Below are 21,801 nucleotides of genomic sequence, written 5' to 3'. Positions count from 1 at the left end.
ATCCAAAGAAGGCTCCAGGCTCTGAACTGTCAGCACAGAGCCAGAAGCAGGGCTCGAACTTGTGAACTGCAAGATCATGACCTGAGCTGAAGATCAGATGCTTAACCAACTGAGCCACCCAGCCACCCCTGTCAAGGCTTCCTAACGTATGGGACATAAGGAAGTGGTGTGGAGTGCATCCTTGGGGGTGTTCCAGAAGAGGACACCAAAGGCAGAAAGAAGCTCCTTCAGCTCTTGCTTGTTTTGTTAATGGGTATTCACTGACATGTAATACTCTATCATCCATAAAATGCATCCATAGACATTTTCCATTTGACTTCCAAGCAATCCTACTGAAGTAAGGTGGACAAGGTAAGTTACCTTGTCATTCCCAGGTAGAACGGAAGTGGAGGCTCACAGTTGATGCTTTAGAACTTGGGTGATCTGACTGCTTGTCCAGTAACGTGAGTTTTTTCCTTTACATCAGTGATGGGCTCCCACCCCACCATGGCTTGCCGCTTCTCCCTGCCCCTCCTCCCCTCTGCCCAGTAGTAGAGGTGGAGGGCCAGTGGCGCATGCACACGCCTCAAGATAAGAAACACTAGCTCAGAAAGGGGGTTGAAACGATCATTATTTAACTTCCCAGCACCGTCTTTCCACCCCTGTGCCTGGTGAGGGAAGGCTATGGGGTTTGCTTTTTTGCCCTTGTTGGGTTAAACTGTAGGAATGAAACTAAGCCTGAGCCTATCTTATCTTTCTACACACAAACATGTATTGCATGTAAGTTTTTTTTTTAACCTGGTTGGGGTTTTTTGTGTGTTTTTTAATTTATTTTTTATTTTTATTTTATTTTTAAAGTTTTACTTATTTAAGTCATCTCTACACCCAACATGGGGCTCGAACTCACAAGCCTGAGATCAAAAGTCACATGCTCTATTGACTGAACCAGCCCGGTGCCCCTGTGGTTTTTTGTTTGTTTGTTTGTTTGTTTGTTTGTTTTATTGTAATGTTTATTTTTGAGAGGGAGAGAGAGAGAGCATGAGCCAGGGAGTGGCAGAGAGGGGAACACAGAATCCAAAGCAGGCTGCAGGCTCTGAGCTGTCAGCACAGAGCCCAATGCGGGACTCAAACCCACGAACTATGAGTTCATGACCCAAGCCAAAGTCAGGCGCTTAACTGACTGAGCCACCCAGACACCTCCCCGTGGGGTTGTTGTTTTTTTTTTTTAATCAAGGGAATATAAGCATACTATTGGATATTTGGAAAAATAACAGGAAAAGAAATTACCCATAATCCTACAACCCTGATCACCTGTTATAGGCATTTTGTTGTATTTCCTTCTGTTTTTTTTTTTTTTCTCTGCATGCTTCTCATGTAATGAAAACCATAGTGTTTATATTTTACATCTTTTTAATATTATGTCTTAAGGGTTTTACGTGGTTTTCATAACCTTTATGCTTAATGGCTGCATCATTATCCATTGAGTAGATTTGACAATTGTGTCCCATTTTCCTTTTACTGGTCATTTCAGCCATTACTCCTTTTTGTTGTTGCAAGCAATGCTGTAGTGAATATCAGTGTAATTTTAACATAATTTGGATTGTTCTTTATTTTTTTAATTAATTAATTTATTTACTTATTTTTATTATTATTATTTTTTTTTATAGAGGGATAGTCCAATGGGGGAGAGGAGCAGAGGGAGAGAGAGAGAATCTTTTTTTTTGTTGTTGCTTTAATTATTATTTTTTATTTTACGCAAAATATGCATAATATTTTAGGATCCCATGCCATTTAACTGTTTTTAAGTTGAGAATCCTTGGGGCGCCTGGGTGGCTTGGTTGGTTAAGCGTCCGACTTCGGCTCCGGTCATGATCTCATGGTCCGTGAGTTCAAGCCCCACGTCGGGCTCTGTGCTGACAGCTCAGAGACTGGAGCCTGTTTCAGATTCTGTGTCTCCCTCTCTCTCTGCTCCTCCCCTGTTCATGCTCTGTCTCTCTCTGTCTCAAAAATAAATAAACGTTAAAAAAAAATAAAAAAAAAAAGTTGAGAATCCTTTACACTTTGAACACCTCAAATGTAAGACTCAGGGAGGTCTTTCTCACAAAAAAAAATCTCAAAAACTTCACTTAATTTGAATTTACATCTTTCTAATTGTCATTTTCCTAGGATGAAAAGAATCAACTGATGACAACAAATGTGTGGCTCAAACAGGTAACTGTCAGTCCAAGCATTATATCCGCTAAACTAATTATTTCCAGTCTTTTCTATTTAGAAAGACTCCCATTTGAAAAATAATTATTTTCAGAGCATATTGAGTTCTTCAGTGAGATATCTGGGAATGGTTAGGAAGGGGCTATTACTTTTCATTTTCTTTTTTTTTTTTTTAATTTTTTTAATTTACATCCAAGTTAGGTAGCATATAGTGCAACAATGATTTCAGGAGTAGATTCCTTAATGCCCCTTACCCATTTAGCCCATCTTCCCTCCCACAACCACTCCAGTAACCCTCTGTTTGTTCCCCATATTTAAGTCTCTTATGTTTTTGTCCCCCTCCCTGTTTTTATTATTTTTGCTTCCCTTCCTTTGTGTTCATCTGTTTTGTCTCTTAAAGTCCTCATATGAGTAAAGTCATATGATTTTTATCTTTCTCTGACTAATTTCACTTAGTACAATACCCTCCAGTTCCATCCACGTAGTTGCAGATGGCAAGATTTCATTCTTTTTTGATTGCCGAGTAATACTCCTTTGTATATATAGACCACATCTTCTTTATCCATTCATCCATCAATGGACATTTGGGCTCTTCCCGTCCTTTGGCTATTGTTGATAGTGCTGCTATAAACATCGGGGTGCATGTGTCCCTTCGAAACAGCACACCTGTATCCTTTGGATAAATACCTAGAAGTGCAATTGCTGGGTCGTAGGGTAGTTCTATTTTTAGTTTTTTGAGGAACCTCCACACTGTTTACAGAGTGGCTGCACCAGTTTGCATTCCCAGAGAGAGAGAATCTTAAGCAGGCTCCATGCTGAGCGTGGAACCTTACACGGGGGCTTGATACCATGATGCTAGGATCTGGGATCGGGACCTGATCCAAAATCAAGAGTTGGACGCCTAACTGACTGGGCCACCCAGGCGCCCCCTTGATTGTTCTTCAGAATCTAAGCCTAGATTCCCAAAAGTAGAATTTCTTGATCAGTGTGTGAGCTAATACACATTCCCCCAAAGCAAGTACCAAATTACATTCAGTTATGAGTCTTCTACTCCAGCCTTGTCACCTTACTGCATCTTATTTATTTATTTTTTTTTCCTAAATGTACAAAACCCAAAACTAAGTCATTTGCTTCTCAGAACTCCCTTGCTTGATCCTGGACGTGGTGGAATAGTAGCACATGGCCAGGCAGGAGGGATGGCGAGAGGGCTGGCCTGGGTGTGTTCAGGGTCTGGTGTGTCATGTGGAGAATGTCACTTATGAATGAGATTTCGTATCTAGCACTGGGGCTGAGAATGAGGGCGTGGACATGGTGTCTGTTTAGGCGGGCCATGAGCTGTATCACCCTGGTGTTGTTCTCCCCAAGCCTATCAAGGTTATTTGCCCAGGATCACAACAGAGTAGTAGTGATAGCCTGATTCCAGTGTTCTTTTTACTGGAGGAACGCCACAGACTTTTTTTTTTTTTTTTTTTTTTTTTTTTTGAGAGAGAGAGAGGGAAGGCGTGTAAGCAGGGAAGGGGCAGAGGGAGAGGGAGAGAAAAATCTTAAGCGTGGAGCCCACAACTTTGGGATCATGACCTGAGCCAAATTCAAGTGTCCAGTGCTTAACTGACTGAGCCACCCAGGCACCCCAGGAACACCACAGACTTAGAGCTGACTGTCCTCTCTGTACTTTTAGCTTTCCCTCCATTCTTCCCTTCTTCTACCCTCTCGACACATTGACTGTTGCTTACATACTACTTGAATTTTCCATACATTTCCACATATATGCATGCCTTTGTTCAAATTGCTTTTAATCCCAGATCCCTTTTCCCAGACCCTAGCCCACCAGATTAACAACGGAAAAGTCGACTCTTGTAAAACACTTTTAAAATGTCACTTCTCAATTATCCTACCCCAAAATATTTCCTTTATTAAACTACCATTATCTGTAGGCTTTGTCACTTACATGCAAACTATTATAGCCAGTAAGTTAACGTGAATACGCCATCTCTGATCCCTAGATTATAAAGGGTGAGTGGATTAGCTCTCGTGCCAAAACAAAAGACCACAGACTAGGTGGCTTAAATAACACATTTATTTTCACACAGTTCTAGAGGCAGGACATCCAAGGTTAAGGTGCCCTCAGGGTTGGTTTCTGTTGATGCCCCTTCCTGACCTGTAGACAGCCTCCTTCTCACTATGTCCTCACATGGCCTTTCCTCTGTGCAGTGGATGGAGAGGCCTCTAGTATCTCTTCCTCTTAAAAGGACACCAGTCTTATCACTAAACGCCCCACACTTAGCACCTCATTTAACCTCAATTACCTCTTTAAAGGCCCTGTTTCCAAATACAGTCACACCAGGGGTTAGGACTTCAACGTATGAATTTGGGGGACACAATTCAGTCCATAACAGAGGGCAACAATCTTTCCATTCTTCACATTCTCCCATAGCACCTACATAGCATCTCCTGTCCTACAAAATGGGAAGTCCAGATATTTGTTAACAAAGTGTTAGAATTCCTGACTGGAGCTAGAAGAGAGAGTGATATGGTCGTTTAAATCTATTGCTTTAGCATGTCTTTGAAACATTTCCAAGTTCTGTTCTGGAAGGTCCTGTGCCCTGCTTGGGACTCAGAGGTCTCTAGGGCAGTGGCATAGAGTTAAAAGGGAAGTTCCTGGGGCTCAGGGTGGGAACCGCAGCAGCACATGGCTGGGCCCTCTCACTAACCCCACCAGAGAGTGAGGGACCAGAGGTTGTGAGGCATCTGCGGTTCCAGGAAGGGACGTGGGGCAGGTCAGTCTACCAGGCACATGCAGTGGGATGAGCCCACTTCCCACTGTGCTAACCTGGCAGGTTCTAAACACTCTCTGACAACCATTGGTGCCCCAGCAGGTGTCACAATGGAATGTGGGATGATTTGACAGCATGGCTTGGGAGCCTCCATGGCCACTTATCTTGGATGCCCACATATCCACACTTTCATTTCAAATGGTCCGCCTAGAATATGTTACCTTCAGAACCACCCTGGATTATTCTGGGAAGCAAAGGGCTTATCATAATTGGGCTCCCCACTTTATGTTTAATTGTCCAAGGTCCACTTGCCAGACTATATGTCTTAGCCATTGGCCACAGCCCAAGAATAACCTTTACGGCATGCATCTAGGTCTTCATATAGCCAAGTGTCCTGCCTGTAACAGTCTCCCCACACCAGATTACTTACCTCCAGTTCAGTTCTCATCCATACAACTGAGAGCTGCCATCAGGACGTTTGCTTTAAAGATTTTAAGTAATCTCTACATCCAACGTGGGGCTTAAACTTAAACCCCGAGATCAGGAGTTGCATGCTCCACCAACTGAGCCAGCCAGGTGCCCCTATGTATCTAATCACTATGTATGTATGTGTGTATTGATTTATATGGTTTCCACTTAGCAGTGGAGGGAAGTGCTTTTACATAGGTCCCCATCTCCCAAAGTTGTTTTAAGTGGTCTTATCTCCCACTGGCTTATTTCCCCCTCAGTCAGAAGTCTGAACTTCTTAATTTTGTGTAGGTTCTTCTAGCCAATTCATGCTGACCGCTACAAAATGACTGCTTTTTGAACCCAATATACAATCTATCCCTTTTCATTGTTTTCCTCCTGCAAGGCTTAACATTTCTTAATTAACATTTCTTAATTCCTTAAGGTGCCACTTCCTTTCTCAGTGATCTTTGTTTTTATATGTTGGGTAAGAAGTCATGGAATTGGTAGGAGCAAGAAAATAAAATCAAGAAGAAACTAGATGGGATTTATAGGAGAGGGTCTAAATAGCAAGTTGTAATGCAGACCTAGGATGCTGTTTAGGATACTAGAATTTCAAATGGGGTTCTTGTCTTGGTGAGCTGTAGGGAAGAGTTGTAAGGTCAGCTCAACTTACATAACCTGAACATAAGGATGTGCTTGGAATAACTGGAGAAAGGGTATGGCTCCCCAAGGACTATAGCTGGGGAAGACAGCTGATAAGGAGCTTCCAAGGTAAATGAATGCATAATCCTCCCACGGGAAAACTGAAAACCATGTAAAACACATGCTTCAGAGCTATTCCACCCCAGGGGAGAATATCATATTTGTCAAATTCCCATCAAGCTTTAGTCAAGGCCTGCTCTCAAAATGTGCTAGTTACCCTACAGAGCAGTGGCCTTTTCGTGGTTTTAAAAAAAGCCTGCAGACCAAGAGACACACAGTGCAAGTCAGATGAAGCCCAGCAGATGGAGTAAGCAGGGGGCAGGGGCACCAACAGCTTCTGTTAACACTTGACTTAGAACTCTCAGTAGAATCTGGTGGCACACTAATTTTAGTTTATGGATACATTTTAGTCATTCTTAGGTGAGTAGCCCTTACTTTATTTTTAAAAATTCAATGTAATATCAGGTAATTTTTCCATATGAAACCAAGAAAGGTATTTCTTTACACCCATTTTTTTTTTTAATTAAAAACTTTTTTTTTCTCCAGTTTTATTGAGAAATAAGAAGAACATTCTTAAATCGTTCATAATCATCAAATGGTCTCCAGCCTAGGGAACCACATAGTTTTTTTTTTTATTTTTTATTTAAAAAAAAAAATTTTTTTTCAACGTTTATTTATTTTTGGGACAGAGAGAGACAGAGCATGAACGGGGGAGGGGCAGAGAGAGAGGGAGACACAGAATCGGAAACAGGCTCCAGGCTCTGAGCCATCAGCCCAGAGCCTGACACGGGGCTCGAACTCACGGACCGTGAGATCGTGACCTAGCTGAAGTCGGACGCTTAACCGACTGCGCCACCCAGGCACCCCGGGAACCACATAGTTTTTATGCCTCCCTTCTGCCTTGACTTGAGGGAATGAAAGTATGGTCGGGGGAGGGACTCAACGGAGACTGTACATAACAGCCTATTACATGTTCTATTAAGTAATTATTTTAAAAAATATTTTTTTAATGCTTATTTATTTCTGAGACAGAGAAAGACAGAGCATGAGTGGGGGAGGCGCAGAGAGAGAGGGAGACACAGAATCTGAAGCAGCTCCAGGCTCCAAGCTGTCAGCACAGCCCGAGCTCAAACTCACAAACCGTGAGATTCTGACCTGAGCCGAAGTCGGTCACTCAACCGACGGAGCCACCCAGGCGCCCCTCTATTAAGTAATTCTTTTTTTTTTTTTAATTTTTTTTTTCAATGTTTATTTATTTTGGGGACAGAGAGAGACAGAGCATGAACGGGGGAGGGGCAGAGAGAGAGGGAGACACAGAATCGGAAACAGGCTCCAGGCTCTGAGCCATCAGCCCAGAGCCTGACGCGGAGCTCGAACTCACGGACCGCGAGATCATGACCTGGCTGAAGTCGGACGCTTAACCAACTGCGCCACCCAGGCGCCCCTATTAAGTAATTCTTAACTATAGCAAGGTTAGCTGCAGAAAGAGGGTCCCCAAAGCAAAACCATTTCAGTTCCGGTTAGTAATTGTCTTAAAACAATGTAATTACACATAACTACACTAGTGGTAAGTTCTGGTCTTCATTTATTTTATTTTTTTTAAGATTTTAAGTAATCTCTACACCCAACGTGGGGCTCAAACTCACAACCCTGAGATCAAGAGTTATAGGCTCCACCGACAGCCAGCCAGGTGTCCCAGTTCTGGTCTTTAAATGGTCTTTTTCCAGTTAGTATCACACAGATACCTGTTCTCTGTGAGTACCCTGATGCTTAATAAAGCTTGTGCGCCAGATAAAAGATTTTCCACATTTCTCACATCTGTAAGGTCTCTCTCCAGTATGAATGACCTCATGGCGATGAAGATTTGCCTTAAAACTAAAAGTTTTTCCACATTCTCTACATTCAAAGAATTCCTCCTTGGTATGGGTTCTTTGATGCTGAATGAGGTCTACATTCCGACTGAAGCATTCCCCGCATTCACTGCATTTATGAGTGTTCTGTTTAGTGTGAATCTGTTGATGGCTCATAAGGGTCGAATGCCGACCAAAGGCTTTTCCACACTCGACACATTTGTGGGGTTTTTCTCCACTATGGATTAGCTGATGTCGAATAAGGGTTGAATTCTGACTAAACGTTCTTTCACACTCACTACATTTATAGGGTTTTTCTTTGGTATGGATCCTCTTATGTTCAATAAGATATGCCATCTGACGGAAACATTTTCCACAGTCATGACATTTATATGGCTTTTTCTGCAGGTGACACTGTTTATGGACAGCAAGAGTGGACTTCTGTTTGAAGGCTTGCCCACATACGTCGCATTCAAAGGGGTCCTCTGATGTGTGAATTCTATGATGTCGAACAAAATTTGCCTGACGTCTGAAGACTCTTCCACATTCACTGCATTTGTAAGATTTTGCGTTTGGAGGGATTTGCTTATGCTGCAAAAACAGTGATCTCTGACTGAAAGGCTTTCCATACTCATCACACTGGCCACGCCTCCTCCCTATTTGAGCATTCTGATCTTGAATAAGGTGAAGGTTCTGAAGGAAGTTCTTACCGCATTCATCACCAATAGTGGGAAAGGCAAGTCTGTAAATGTCCACCAATTCGTTACATTTACGTAACTTTTCTGAAGGTCCCTTGGCTGTTTGCTGCTTTACTGCCGATGTCTTACACGACTCTAAATCTTTAAAGATCTTCTGCCCTGGAGTTGGCTTTTTCATCTTCCATCTGGCTTCAGAACCTAACCAAATAAAAAGAAAACATAGAAATGACCTGCCCACCACATCACAGAAGGAAAAAAAAGAAGCCACCTGTGTGTGTGGAAGACACTCAAGTGAAATGAAGTGCTTGCTTAGTTATATTGTCCTGCTAAAGAGGCCCAAATTCTGATTTCCACAGGACTCTCGGCTTTGACACCAGAAAGAGTTCTCAAAATCAACTGAACGACTGAAAAATGCACAAGTGTGTGTCAGAGAAGTGAGAACTGAGTAAATACATCACTACTATTGGAAAAATAAAACTTACTCTCGGCACTCAGTGAAGTCACATAAATATAGGAGAGGTGACATCTTATACTTTCTAGGTTAGTATTTTTTTAATAATTCTGAGAGAAACAACTCTTTAAAAACGGAGAGCATAAGACACAAGAGAAAAGGAACCAGAGGGAAGTAGGTACAAAGGCCAATGGAATAGAGTAGAGGTTCTCGATCAGAGGTGATTTTGCCTCCTGGGGGACATTGGACAATGTCTGGAGACATTTCTGGTTGTCCCAACTGGGATGGTGCTACTAAAACCTAATGGGTAGAGGCTAATATGGCTCAACACCTGACAACGCACAGGACAGCTCCTCCACAACAAAGAATTATCCCAGCCTGGGGCGCCTGGGTGGCTCAGTTGGTTAAGTGTCTGACTTCGGTTCAGGTCATGATCTCGTGGTCTGTGGGTTCAAGCCCCACATCGGGCTCCGTGTTGACAGCTCGGAGCCTGGCGCCTGCTTTGGATTCTGTGTCTCCCTCCCTCTCTGCCCCTCCCTCACTCATGCTCTCTCTCTCTCAAATAAACATTTTTAAAAACTAAAAAAAAAAAAAAAAAAAAAAAAAGAACTATCTAGCCCCAAATGTCAATAGAGCAGAGTCTGAGAAACTCTGGAACACAGGAATGTGAAAAAAAAGGTAGAAGCAGCAATCAGGACATAGTAAGTAGGAAAAAGTAGGTATGTTGAGAAACACCGTGGGAATATGACAAACAGGATGAAAGCAAAGGAATGAGAGGAAAACAGAGGGGAAGGATAAGTAACGAGCATAGAAGAAAGAAGTATCTGATTTGGAAAAAGAGTTCAGAGAAACACTCTACCGCAGTAGAACGAGCATGAGCTTTGCAGGCTTGAAATCGAACCTCAACTATCAATCTGTGTGGCAGATTGATATAGTTTTTAAAACTATAAATCAATCTGTGTGACATCTGAATCTTTGATTCTTCATCTGGAAAATGGATCTAATGGCCACACTTACGTACTACCTTCAGAGGGCAGCAGGGATGTTGAACATGTGGCTCAGGATCTGGGGGGCACACGAGGGGCTTCACTAAGGTGCGTTCCTGCCCCTTCCTGATTTTTCCACTTGGACTGGGTCCTCTCCTCACCCACCTGGGCAAGCACTACTGGAAGCCTTCCTAGTCCCAGTTCTTGGTAGATCCAGGATCCATGGCTCTTCCCACTGCTCCAGCAGGCAGATCACCTCAGGTTTGGGAAACTGAAATCCTACTCATGGGGAAGTAAATGGGATGTGGTTAGTGAGTTACAGAGAGAGGTCCCAGCGCTCACCTTAACCCCCTTGAGTCTACAGTGGCAAACAGATAACAGCAATAATCAAAAGGGCTGGTGAGAAGAGAATTTGGCACAATCTTTCTGAAACTCCAACAATCTTTACTGAAAGATTCAGTAAATTCTCAACAATATTCACACCCTTAGATTTGGTAATCGTAGAGATACAGCCTAAGGAACAATCAGGACAAGATTAATGTGCCAGAGATGTTCAGCACAGTTGTACCTATGCAAAACTGGAAATAAAGTAGACATCAGTATGGGAACAGCTACAGTGTAACGTGAATTCAGTGAAGGCAAAAGTATTAGATCCTAAAAACCCATGTGCTCAAAGAATATTAAAATAGGAAAATGCTCCCTATATATCTTAAAGGAGAATGCAAAACTCATGAAGTATGACCCAAATTTTGTTTTTAAAAACTATATGTAGGGGCGCCTGGGTGGCACAGTCGGTTAAGCGTCCGACTTCAGCCAGGTCACGATCTCGCGGTCCGTGAGTTCGAGCCCCGCGTCGGGCTCTGGGCTGATGGCTCAGAGCCTGGAGCCTGTTTCCGATTCTGTGTCTCCCTCTCTCTCTGCCCCTCCCCCGTTCATGCTCTGTCTCTCTCTGTCCCAAAAATAAATAAACGTTGAAAAAAAAAAATTTAAATAAAAAAAAAAAAACTATATGTGTGGGTATATGTACATTAAGTATTAATATATATGAAAAGACTAGGAAAAAGTAAACCAATATGTTAACAGGGGTAATTTCTGGGCAGTAGGCCTGCAGATGATTTTTATTTCCTACTTTGTTACTGAAAGGCCATTCAATAATCAGAGAGACTAAGAGCCCATACCCTTTAACACCAATATTCTGGATCTTGGGAACAGTCAGAAATTCATATAAGGACTTATGGTTACAAACATCCATTAGAACATTAAGTATAGTAGATGATAAATCCATAAACAAGTCAACAACAACAACAACAACAACAAGCCAAACTAAATATCCCCAAATGGGAAAATGATTAAACATTACAGATCATACAACAGAATTACATTATGATCATTTACTGTATTTATGGGGGCTTTTAATAACATAGGGAAAATGTTGAAGCTTAACATTAGTTAAGATTTAAAGGAATTACAAAATTATACACAGAATATGTTCAGCCACATTTTTTTAAGCTTATTTATTTATTTGGAGAGTGACAGAGACACAGTGCGAGTAGTGGAGGGGCAGAGAGAGGGAGAGAGAGCGAATCTCAAGCAGGCTCCATGCTGTCAGCACAGAGCACAATGCAGGGCTCGAACTCACAAACTGTGAGATCATGACCTGAGCTGAAACCAAGAGTTGGATGCTTAACCGACTGAGCCACTCAGGCACCTCTGTTCAGCTACATTTTTTAAAAGGAGAGAGAGAGAAAAACTGGATGGAAACATTCCAAAATATGAACAGTGTTACCCCTGAATGTTCTTCCGTTCCTGTACCTTGTGTGTATTCAAGTCTGCTCTTGTAAATGCTTCTACAAGGAAAATAAACATCAAAAACTCCAGAGGTGGGCAGACAATCCCACAGGAGGTGGTCAAGACTGTATGTAGCAAGAGTGTCAGTGTGGGCGTCAAAGCTGGACCCCAGAAAGAAAGTGATTTGTTGAGAAAACGCCCATGGGAGGAGACTCTGCATTGCAATAAGCCAAAGGCAGGGTCCGTGAGTGGGGAAGCAGTGGAGGTTCAGAAATGAAGTCCGTTAGGAATCATTTCCTAGACACCCAGTGATGCTGCAAACAAAGAAGGAACCCATTTCCAGAGGGAAGAAAGAAAAAGACTTTTCGAGAGAAAAAGAAGCTAACCTTTGGAATCCAAATCAGCCATAAACCGTTCAGCTCCTATGGGTCTTACAGATAAGGAAGATGCGGATCGGGGTGGGGAGTGGATTAAGCGTCTCTGACCTCTAAAACAATAGGCAACTATTCATTGTCCACAATCCCTTATTTGAAAACATTGTAGAGGCCAGCTGCGTTTCAGGTCAGAATTTTTCTGGATTTTAGGAAGGTGACTTGGTGTGTATGTTTTCTATTATGTACCACCCCCAACAGGGGTTGGAGCCGTACCCTTAATCAAACACGCTGATATTTCTGGTACGCTAAATATATAGATGTGATGACCACATGGGAAAAAGAAGGATGATACACAGCTTCCAGTAGAAGAGATCAGGTTTTACCACCCGAACACTTCAGGTTGGGTCTTACAGCCAGATGAGTTATGAAAAAACTTCTAGTTTGCAAAGCTTTTCTGATTTTAGAATTGCAAATAAGGGGCTGAGCACTTGTGTAGACACTCGGAGCCAAATCTTCAAGCCAAGTCATTCATTACCCAGCAAGATCATGTTCCTGTAATTCTCCAGCATCACGTCTCTGTAGAGGTCCTTCTGAGCCCAGTCAAGTTTGTCCCACTCTTCTCTAGTGAAGTACACAGCCACATCCTCAAATGACAGCGACTCCTGAAAACAGAGACTAATTATAGCCTCAATTCTTTTTTTTTTTTAAGTTCATTTATTTTTGAGAGAGAGAGAGCAAGAAAGGGAGAGAGAAAGAGATAGACAGAGCCCAAGCAGGCTCCACACTGTCAGCACAGAGCCCGACACGGGGCTTGAACTCATGAACCGTGAGATCATGCCCTGAGCTGAAATCAAGAGTTGGACACTTCACCAACTGAGCCACCCAGGTGCCCCCAACCTCAGTTCTTAAAACGACTTTGTGACCTATCATTATTCTACAGGTGAGGCTTGAGGAGGTAAAGTGACTTGGCCAAGCTCATTCTTTCCTCTATACTATAGCGTAGACAAACTTTTTCTTTTTTAAAGTTTATTTATTTAGAGAGAGAGAGAAAACATGCATTTGTGAGTGGGGGAGGGGCAGAGAGAGAGAATCCCAAGCAGGCCCTATGCTGTCAGTGTGGAGCCCCATGCGGGGCTCAACCTCACAAACCATGAGATCCTGACCGGAGCCAAAATCAAGGGTCGGACGCCTAACCGGACTGAGCCACCCAGACACCCTGACAAACTTATTCTGTAGAAGGCCAGATGGTAAACATTTTAGGCTTTCAGGTGATTTGGTCTCTGCTACAATTATTCAGCTCTGCTGCTGTCACACAAAAGCAGCCAGAGACAACAGGTAAGTGAATGGGCAGAGCTGTGTTCCAGTGAAACTTGAATACTGGGTCCAGGTCAGTTTGCTGACCCTGCTCCATATACCAGCACCTTTAACAAATAATATATTTCTGTCCCAGATTCCCTTGGGAAAGAGATGGCACATTCAAATGAGGTCACTGAGGATAGGTTGGCATGCAGACAATTTGCAAAGGAAGGGACAGGCTTCATGGAAGCCAACAAGGCACACAGAAGCATGCCAGGCTGGCTCTCATGGGGAACAATCACCCATATGTCTGAAGGGGAAGACGGAAGGAGAGGGGTTACTGGAATCCAGAAAGTTGTTAGAAGACTGGAGCTCTGCGGCCACTCTCATCCCACAGCCCAACAGGCACGGGGCTGTGGGAATAAAACCCGACACCACTTTCTTCCAGGTTTCTGGTCCCCTGACCCCTTCCATCCCATTGCCAAAAGCCAGCTGGAAGCCAGAGGGCAAGAGAACCCATCGATGGTGTGTGAAGGTCAGCCTCCCAGGGCCCAGACCAAAGTGGGGGAGGGTGGAACATATATCAGAGGGGGGCAAACAGAGACCGTTGGTACAATGTACTACGGGGTAGAAGTTTTGTAGAAGTTTCCATTTGCAACTATGTTCAACTCATGTGGGCTGAGAACAGAAGGTGCCTCCCACCACGGGAGCTCTTGGAGCAGAGGCCTAGTGTCTGCCCACCACACTCCCTTCTATTAGGACAAACTGAGTAGCATCAGAGGCTATCTGTGCATGAAAAGGGTGATCAGGAAAAGGAAATACTCACCCCCACCCCCTCAGGAAACAGACACCAGAACCTCCCAAATTGCATGACCCTTCTTTCCTCCCTACCAATCCTGATTTCCAGGACTATGGTTTTGAGTTCCCACTCACTACCCATCCCAAATGTCCCTCCTTTTACCACAGCTGCCCTGCAAGTCTCCTCAGCTGACATTCTCTGCTCTACATGAAGGCTAATAGGTAGGAATAAAATGGCTTCATCTCCCACCAAGTTATCTCTATACGCTCAGTTTGAGAGTCAGGCCTTTAATGTTGCCCCAAACTCTTGCTCTGTCATGTTCCTTCTCAGGGTTTTCTATATCTTTACCACTCTCTTTCTTTCAAGAAACATTTATTGGGCACCAGTAAGTTGCTAGCCTTCAAGCTGTAGGCCAGCAATAAAGGTTCCTACTGAGGCCACAGGATATAGCTGTTCAGGCTGTGCACTGTTCAATCCTGCAGAACACAGTTCACATCACAGCTGTGTGAATGGGGGGTTGCTACATGCACAATCTGTCTGACTCTGTAGCAGCCTTTGTCCCTGCTCAGGGAGTGAACTGTCCAGTGGGGAAAGATGGAAGTCAACATGGTAACGATCCAGTGGGAGGTACTCGGAGGGGGCTAGGAGGACATGTGACTCACCCCCACTACTCCCTTCGGGAAGGCATTGCCCATTATGTCCCAGGAAAGAGTCCACGGGGCACAGGCTCCCTAACCCCTCTCACACTCCCACCAGGCATTACCTTTGTTCTCACTCCTCCCCCTCCCCACCTCAGCAGAAGAGGCTCTTCTAGCAACTGCTGCCCCTCTGCCTCCACCTCTGCTTCCATTCCCTCGTGTCTCCCCCAGGGTCTTAATCCAATGACAGCACTCTGCCTTTTCTATATCCTTACCCTCTTCTCCCCTACCATACCATGACTTATAATAAGAAATATAGATTTAATCTTCATTATTTCTGGCACAGAGCTCCTAAAACTGCTGGAATTCCTAAGGGATAAGAGTAAAGGAGCATCTGTTAATAGTTGGTCTTTTGCCCTTGGTTTCTGAAATAGCTCCAGAGCCACAAAGGCATGTCACCTTACAACAAATTCCTTTGACCACACCTGAGTTAATGTTAAAGAGGTGAGCTTTGGAAAGGCCCCAAGTCTGGGAGGCTGGTTGCCAGGGGGAACCAACCAGGTGACTAGAGGGTTTGAACCCTCCACCCCAATTCAGAGGAGGGAGAGGGGCTGGAAATCCAATCAATCACCAAAGACCAATGACGTAATCAATCGAGTCCACACAATGAGTCTCCATAAAAACCCAGGAGAATGGGGTTCAGAGAGCTTCGGGGCTGTCGAGCCTGAGTTGGTGCTGGGAGTGCTGCACACTCAGCATAGAAGCTCTGTGCCCCTTCCCCACACCTTGCCCCACGCACCTCTGTGTGGCTGTTTGCGAGTTACAGCCTGTAATAAACCAGTAATCTAGTAAGTAAACGGTTTTCCTGAGTTGAGTCACGCTAGCAAATTAATCGAACCCAAGGAGCGAAGTCATGGGAACCTCCAAATATATAGTCAGTCACTCAAGGTACAGGTGACAACCTGGACTTGCAATTGGCTGGTGTCGGAAGTGGGGGAGGGGCAGTCCTGTGGGACTGAGCCCTTAACCTGTGGCATCCGATGCTAACCCTTGAAGAGAGCATCAAAACTGAGCTAAACTGCAGGGCACCCGGCTGGTGTCAAGGAAGTGCCCGATATGTGTGGGAAAGCACCAGCATGTCTGATGTCAGAAGTGAAGTGAAAGCATGAAAGGAGAAAGCAGAGAAACACAGGAACGTTTTTCTTAAACACTTACTTCTCCACTAACTCCTTCCCCTTCGCCACCAAAAATGCCCAAATCTTGCCTATCTTGAAGAAGATGTTCCGTGCTTTCCTTCTCCTCTGGTTTTGGCTCTCTCTCCTTCCCTTACCGGACCAGCTTCCAGAAGAAAACTACACACTCACTTCCTGTCACTCCATAAGCCACCATCCGGTTTAAGCCTCATCAAGCCTCTGCAACTGCTCCCTATGTCCGCGTACCTGGGATCGCAGGGCAGAGTGATGCTAAAGTAGGAAGTCAGAGAGGGTTTCACGGAGAAGAGTTTTTAGTTCAGTCTTAAAATGCAAATATGTGAGTTTGCCTGTGAAGGGGAGAATGGGCTGTGCAACGGAGCGGAGGAACGGAAGAGCACTGCAGACTCTCTGGCGGTCAGGGTGCACTGGCCATGAAGCCAGAAGAGCGCTACAGACTCTTTGTTCCCTCCTTGTCCCGCTGTCCTTTCAAAATTGTTGCAATGGCATCCTAACTTGTCTCCTTAACTTTAAACTCAACACTTTTTTTTTTTTGTTTTGAGAGAGAGACAGTGACAGCAGGGGTGGGGCAGAGAGAGAGAGAGAGAGAGAGAGAGAGAGAGAGAATGTCAAGCACGGACAGCACAGAGCCTGATTGATGCAGGGCTCGATCTCACAAACCATAAGATCATGACCTGAGCTGAAATCAAGAGCCAGACGCTTAACTGACTGAGCCACCCAGGTGCCCCTAAACTCAACTTAAAAAAAAATTTTTTTTTAATGTTTATTTTTGACAGAGAGACAGAGCATGAGCAGGGGAAGGGCAGAGAGAGAGGGAGACCCAGAATGGGAAACAGGCTCCAGGCTCTGAGCTGTCAGCGCAGAGCCTGACACAGGGCTTGATCTCAGGAACCATGAGATCATGATCTGAGCCCAAATCAAGAGTTGGACACTTAACTGACTGAGCCACCCAGATGCCCCTAAACTCAACTTTTCATAATCATCCTCCGTAATGTTACAAATTCAGTAACTAAGCTGCTCTTGTTCCCTTTAACACGGGCAGATCAGAATTTATCCCCATATTACAAGAATCTGTTGGGGCACCTGGGTGGCTCAGTCGGTTAAGCGGCCGACTTCGGCTCAGGTCATGATCTTGCGGTCCGTGAGTTCGAGCCCCGCGTCGGGCTCTGTGCTGACAGCTCAGAGCCTGGAGCCTGTTTCAGATTCTGTGTCTCCCTCTCTCTGAACCTCCCCCGTTCATGCTCTGTCTCTCTCTGTCCCAAAAATAAATAAACGTTGAAAAAAAAAATTTAACGAAAAGTAGATATGTAAACAGATTCTTTTTTTTTTTTTTTTTTAACGTTTATTTATTTTTGAGACAGAGAGAGACAGAGCATGAACGGGGGAGGGGCTGAGAGAGAGGGAGACACAGAATCGGAAACAGGCTCCAGGCTCTGAGCCATCAGCCCAGAGCCCGACGCGGGGCTCGAACTCACGGACCGCGAGATCGTGACCTGGCTGAAGTCGGATGCTTAACCGACTGCGCCACCCAGGCGCCCCTATATCTACTTTTCCATAAAGACTGTAAACTCCTTCAGGTAGAGTTTATCTCCCAGCACAAAGGATAGTATTTGGTACACAGTAGGTACACAGTATCCCTCACTGACAGAAACAATCAATGACTATGGTAACAGTAGCTAAAGCTTGCAGAGTGCTTAAAATATAACCAGATACTATGGTAAGTATTACTTACTTATTTTCATAAGTGTCTCACTTAATACTCACAACTCCTTGTGATAAGAACTATCGGGGCGCCTGGGTGGCGCAGTCGGTTAAGCGTCCGACTTCAGCCGGGTCCCAATCTTGCGGTCCGTGAGTTCGAGCCCCGCGTCAGGCTCTGGGCTGATGGCCCAGAGCCTGGAGCCTGCTTCCGACTCTGTGTCTCCCTCTCTCTCTGACCCTCCCCCGTTCATGCTCTGTCTCTCTCTGTCTCAAAAATAAATAAAAACGTTAAAAAAAAAAAAAAAGAACTATCATCGTCCCATTTACAGATAAGTAAACTGAGGCCCAGAGAGCTTATGTGACTTGCTGAAGGTAACACGACTAAAACAAAGCCTGGACTTGAACCTGAGCCCACAGTTCAAGCTCTTTACATCATACCTTCCAAGAAAGAAAAGTCCCCAAATTAATAAAGATGGCTCAACGTGAACAAAGGAGTCAAGGCCATTGCAGGGCCACAGGGAGTATCCTAAGGAAGGGGAGGAGCCGCCCAGCTCACCTTCCACCCAGCTGTCACGAACACAGCTTCCACATCCTGGTCTTGGAGATGGGGCAGGATTGCAGCCATCAGTCTAGACTGAAGGAGAAAAACGATCATGAGTACGGCCAGAACTTAAAGCTCTCTCACCAGGCAGCCCTGGGACAGGGAAGTCCAACGAGGCCAACAAACCTCAGCTAATACCCAGTCACGGTGTTTGGTGTCAAAATGGGTGACAACATGAAAGGAGCTGCTAGGAGAGTCTTTTCCGGAATTTCTGAAGTTAGCTCAGTTTCCAAAGCTTTATCCAAGGGCCCCGCCCTCCTCTTCTCCCTAGAGTATGTTCTGTAGAATACGTTCTCACTGAAAGACTAAATACACAAAGGGACAAGACCATAGACAAAAACAGAACTCTGGCTCACCACCTGTAGCAACCAGCCCAGAACCCAAACCACAGCCAGTGTAGCAATCAGCCCCACATCCAGATTTGGTCAATAACTGCCAGATTATCCTGAATTGTTACTTCCTTCTTCCAATTTAGGACCAACAGAGAAAGCCCTCCCCAACCACATAGGATGTTCCGTTTCTACTTACTTAACCCACCTCCAGCTTTCCCAAGCCAATAGCCTCCAAAGTGGGTACATCCAAACTTCCCCCTTTTTCACCCCACTTTCGCCTGCCTGCCTTGAGTCTCTGCTAAACACATGACAGTGGCTCCCTCCCTTGCTGTGGCAGGGTCTGAATGAAGAGCCTTTGCTCATTCGCATTTTGGGGGGTGGGTGGGGAGGGCGGTCTTCATTTATTTCTGCATCTCACACAGAATCAGCTCAGAGAGTATAAAATGACGTTAGGGCAGTTGGAGATTTCAGGCTACATTTTATATACACGGAGGTAATCACTGTCAAAAGGATATTCAGAGAGCTTTACTTGATATGAATATTTTCTTGAGGGAGAAACAAACAAGGAGACTTCTAAGCCGAAAGCGTGAAGAAGCTGAGAGCTCTCGGCAGTCACTGCTCAGTTCAGAAAGCACGTGAAGGGGAGAGAAGATGCTGCCCCATGATTATTTCGAGCTTCAGGCACTTGAAAAGAGGCAAAAGCAGAGAAAGGCCTTCTCTGAACCCCCTGCATATGCCTAAAGACAGATCCTCCAAAAAGAACTCAAGTGTCATAAATTCCCCTCCCAGGGAGTTTCACCAACCAGGGAAGATAGACTTGTGTCACAGGAGAGGAGACTAGACGTTGACACAACACCCAAACTTTGTCATAAACTATTGGACCTTCTGTCTATTCTTCTATGGGCCCGTTCATCTTTCCTAAAAAGCATTTACTCTCCTCTAAGAGGCCTACATCCTCTCTCCCCTTTCCCTATTAAGATGGTATTTAGGGGTGCCTGGGTGGCTCCGTCAGTTAAGCGTCAGACTCGATTTCGGCTCAGGTCATGATCTCGGTTTAGTGAGTTCGAGCCCCATGTCCAGCTCTGCGCTGACAGTGAGGAGCCTACTGGGGATTCTCTGTCTCCCTCTCTCTCTCAAAAATAAATAAACTTAAAAAAAAAAAAAAAAAGATGGTATTTAGGCCTGAATTCTAAGCCACCCCAGGAGTTACTCATTTTTCCGTGGGTATTTCCTACACATACATGAAGTATACATGTAAATAGACTTGTCTGTTTCTTAATCTTTTATTGCAGGAGTCTCAGCTAAGAACTGAGAAAGACAGTTATTTTTCTGCCCCCTACACAGGAGATGAGGAAGTAGCTTCGTTTTCTATCGTTTACTAGAAACTTATAACCCTATTTTAGAATAGAAGCACTGTACAAGTTGACTGGTCTGCAGCTGATGCGCTAGGAAGCTACAAGTCACCCTGACATGAAGAAAGCTTAAGTTCTGCAGGAGAGTCTGCACTTTGGCAAAATTAGGGCAGTTCAAGTTTTGATTCCACAGCCATGGGTGGTTGGCCTAGGGTACATCCAAATTGTGGCCCTCCACAATTGTTACAGTAGTAACAATAGTTACTGGGATCCAGGTGATTTTTTCATTGTTTTTTTTTGTTTTTTGTTTTTGTGTGTGTGTGTGTGTGTGTGTGTGTGTGTGTGTGTGTGTGTGTGCTTCTCTGGCCACTGGTGAACGCTGCTTTCTCTAAGTGCGTTTTTAAGAACATCCCTCGCACCATTCACGTACCCTAAAAACACTGCTTGGAAGATCCTCTGCTCTGCCTTTTAAGCATGGAGGCGCTCCAAAGAAACGTCCTGATCGATGGCTTCAAGACTGGGAAAGGGACCTCAACCCTCTCATTACCTAACTATCCCGTCTACCGTGCATTGGAAGTCAGAATCTAAAACGCCACTTCGCAACAATGTGAACTCTGGAAACGTTCGATCACATCTCCTTTTCGTCTATAACCTAACCAAACCAAACCGAACCGAACCACACTATTAACGAGCCGTTCATTCATCGGACTTGTTCCTCCTTAATGTTGAAGCCCCGACGCCACGGAAAATATTCACAAGTTGACATCTTCAGGAAGACGCTCCCTTAAGTCCCTGCGACCTGCCCCGAAGGCGGGTGGTGAGGACTGTCTCTCGAGCCCTGTCACCTTCCGTTGCGGGGACACCGTGGCTCTGCCGCCGCACCCACCCGTCCCATCACACGAGCTCCTCTCTTCCTAGACCTGCTTCCAACCCTCCGCGGTGCCATCTCCTCCGGGAAGACCTCAGTGTCCACCTGCGGCGGCCCCCATGGCTGGGCTTCCCTCTCCAGGTTCGGGTCAAGACCCGTGACAGGTCGCCGCCCCTCCGCTAACCCCCTACCTGAGGGCTCGAACGCGGAAGAAACCCGCGCCACTCGCCGACCCTTATTCCTGCGCGGGGAGCCCAGCTTCTCGGCCAGCGTACCTTCTAGGAAGCTCGGAGGCTTCGCAACTCTCTGGTCCGTTTAATAGAGAAGGGGCCTCCGTCTCACGCACCCCTGGTCGAGGCCAATCAACTGCCGCAGAGGGTCCCGGTTGGGGCACGTGACTCTCAGGCCCCGCCCGGCCGGTTCCCGCCCAGCCAAGCAGTTCGGAATCTCTAACAAGAATCACCAGGAGGTTTTGAAAAGTCTAACGGCGAGACCTTCCCCTCCCACACCAGTTGAACCAGAATGCGTTAAGATGGGCCCTTGTGCAATTGCGTGGGTTTTTAAAAAATGTTTTATACATTTATTTTGAGGGGGGGAAGGGCAGAGAGAGAAGGAGAGAGAATCCCAAGCAGGCTTAATGCTGTCAGTGCAGAGCCAGATGCCAGGCTCCATAAACTGTGAGACCGTGACCCGAGCTGAAATCAAGAGTCCCAGGCTTAACTGAGCCTTTGAGGCGCCCT

At 45.1% G+C, this 21,801-nt stretch overlaps 1 protein-coding gene and 1 long non-coding RNA gene across 6 annotated transcripts; one reads left to right on the top strand and one right to left on the bottom strand.

Moving 5' to 3' along the window:
* The first annotated feature begins 32 nt into the window (after positions 1–32).
* On the top strand, positions 33–8,480 carry LOC123589179. Its single transcript, XR_006708207.1, has 3 exons — positions 33–337; positions 2,146–2,190; positions 8,375–8,480. It is a non-coding gene; the product is annotated as an uncharacterized LOC123589179 (long non-coding RNA).
* Positions 7,326–21,438, bottom strand: ZNF789 (zinc finger protein 789). Of its 5 annotated transcripts, none has more exons than XM_045460869.1 (5): positions 21,253–21,366; positions 18,465–18,542; positions 12,799–12,925; positions 10,267–10,380; positions 7,326–8,862 (listed from the first exon to the last, which is right to left on the bottom strand). In XM_045460869.1, exons 2-5 carry the CDS (start codon positions 18,531–18,533, stop codon positions 7,850–7,852), a joined length of 1,323 nt encoding a protein of 440 aa, XP_045316825.1. In that variant the 5' UTR covers positions 18,534–18,542; positions 21,253–21,366; the 3' UTR covers positions 7,326–7,849. The 5 variants fall into 5 exon arrangements, with proteins under 5 accessions (XP_045316825.1, XP_045316828.1, XP_045316824.1 ...); XM_045460872.1 differs by having other exon boundaries at positions 7,532–8,862; positions 21,337–21,438; XM_045460868.1 differs by lacking the exon at positions 21,253–21,366 and adding an exon at positions 21,080–21,246 and having other exon boundaries at positions 7,532–8,862.
* Between the last annotated feature and the right edge of the window lie 363 nt (positions 21,439–21,801).

Source organism: Leopardus geoffroyi, chromosome E3 (genome assembly GCF_018350155.1).
Source record: "Leopardus geoffroyi isolate Oge1 chromosome E3, O.geoffroyi_Oge1_pat1.0, whole genome shotgun sequence".
NCBI classification, from domain to species: Eukaryota; Metazoa; Chordata; class Mammalia; order Carnivora; family Felidae; genus Leopardus; species Leopardus geoffroyi.
This window is presented reverse-complemented; position numbering and strand designations above follow the sequence as displayed.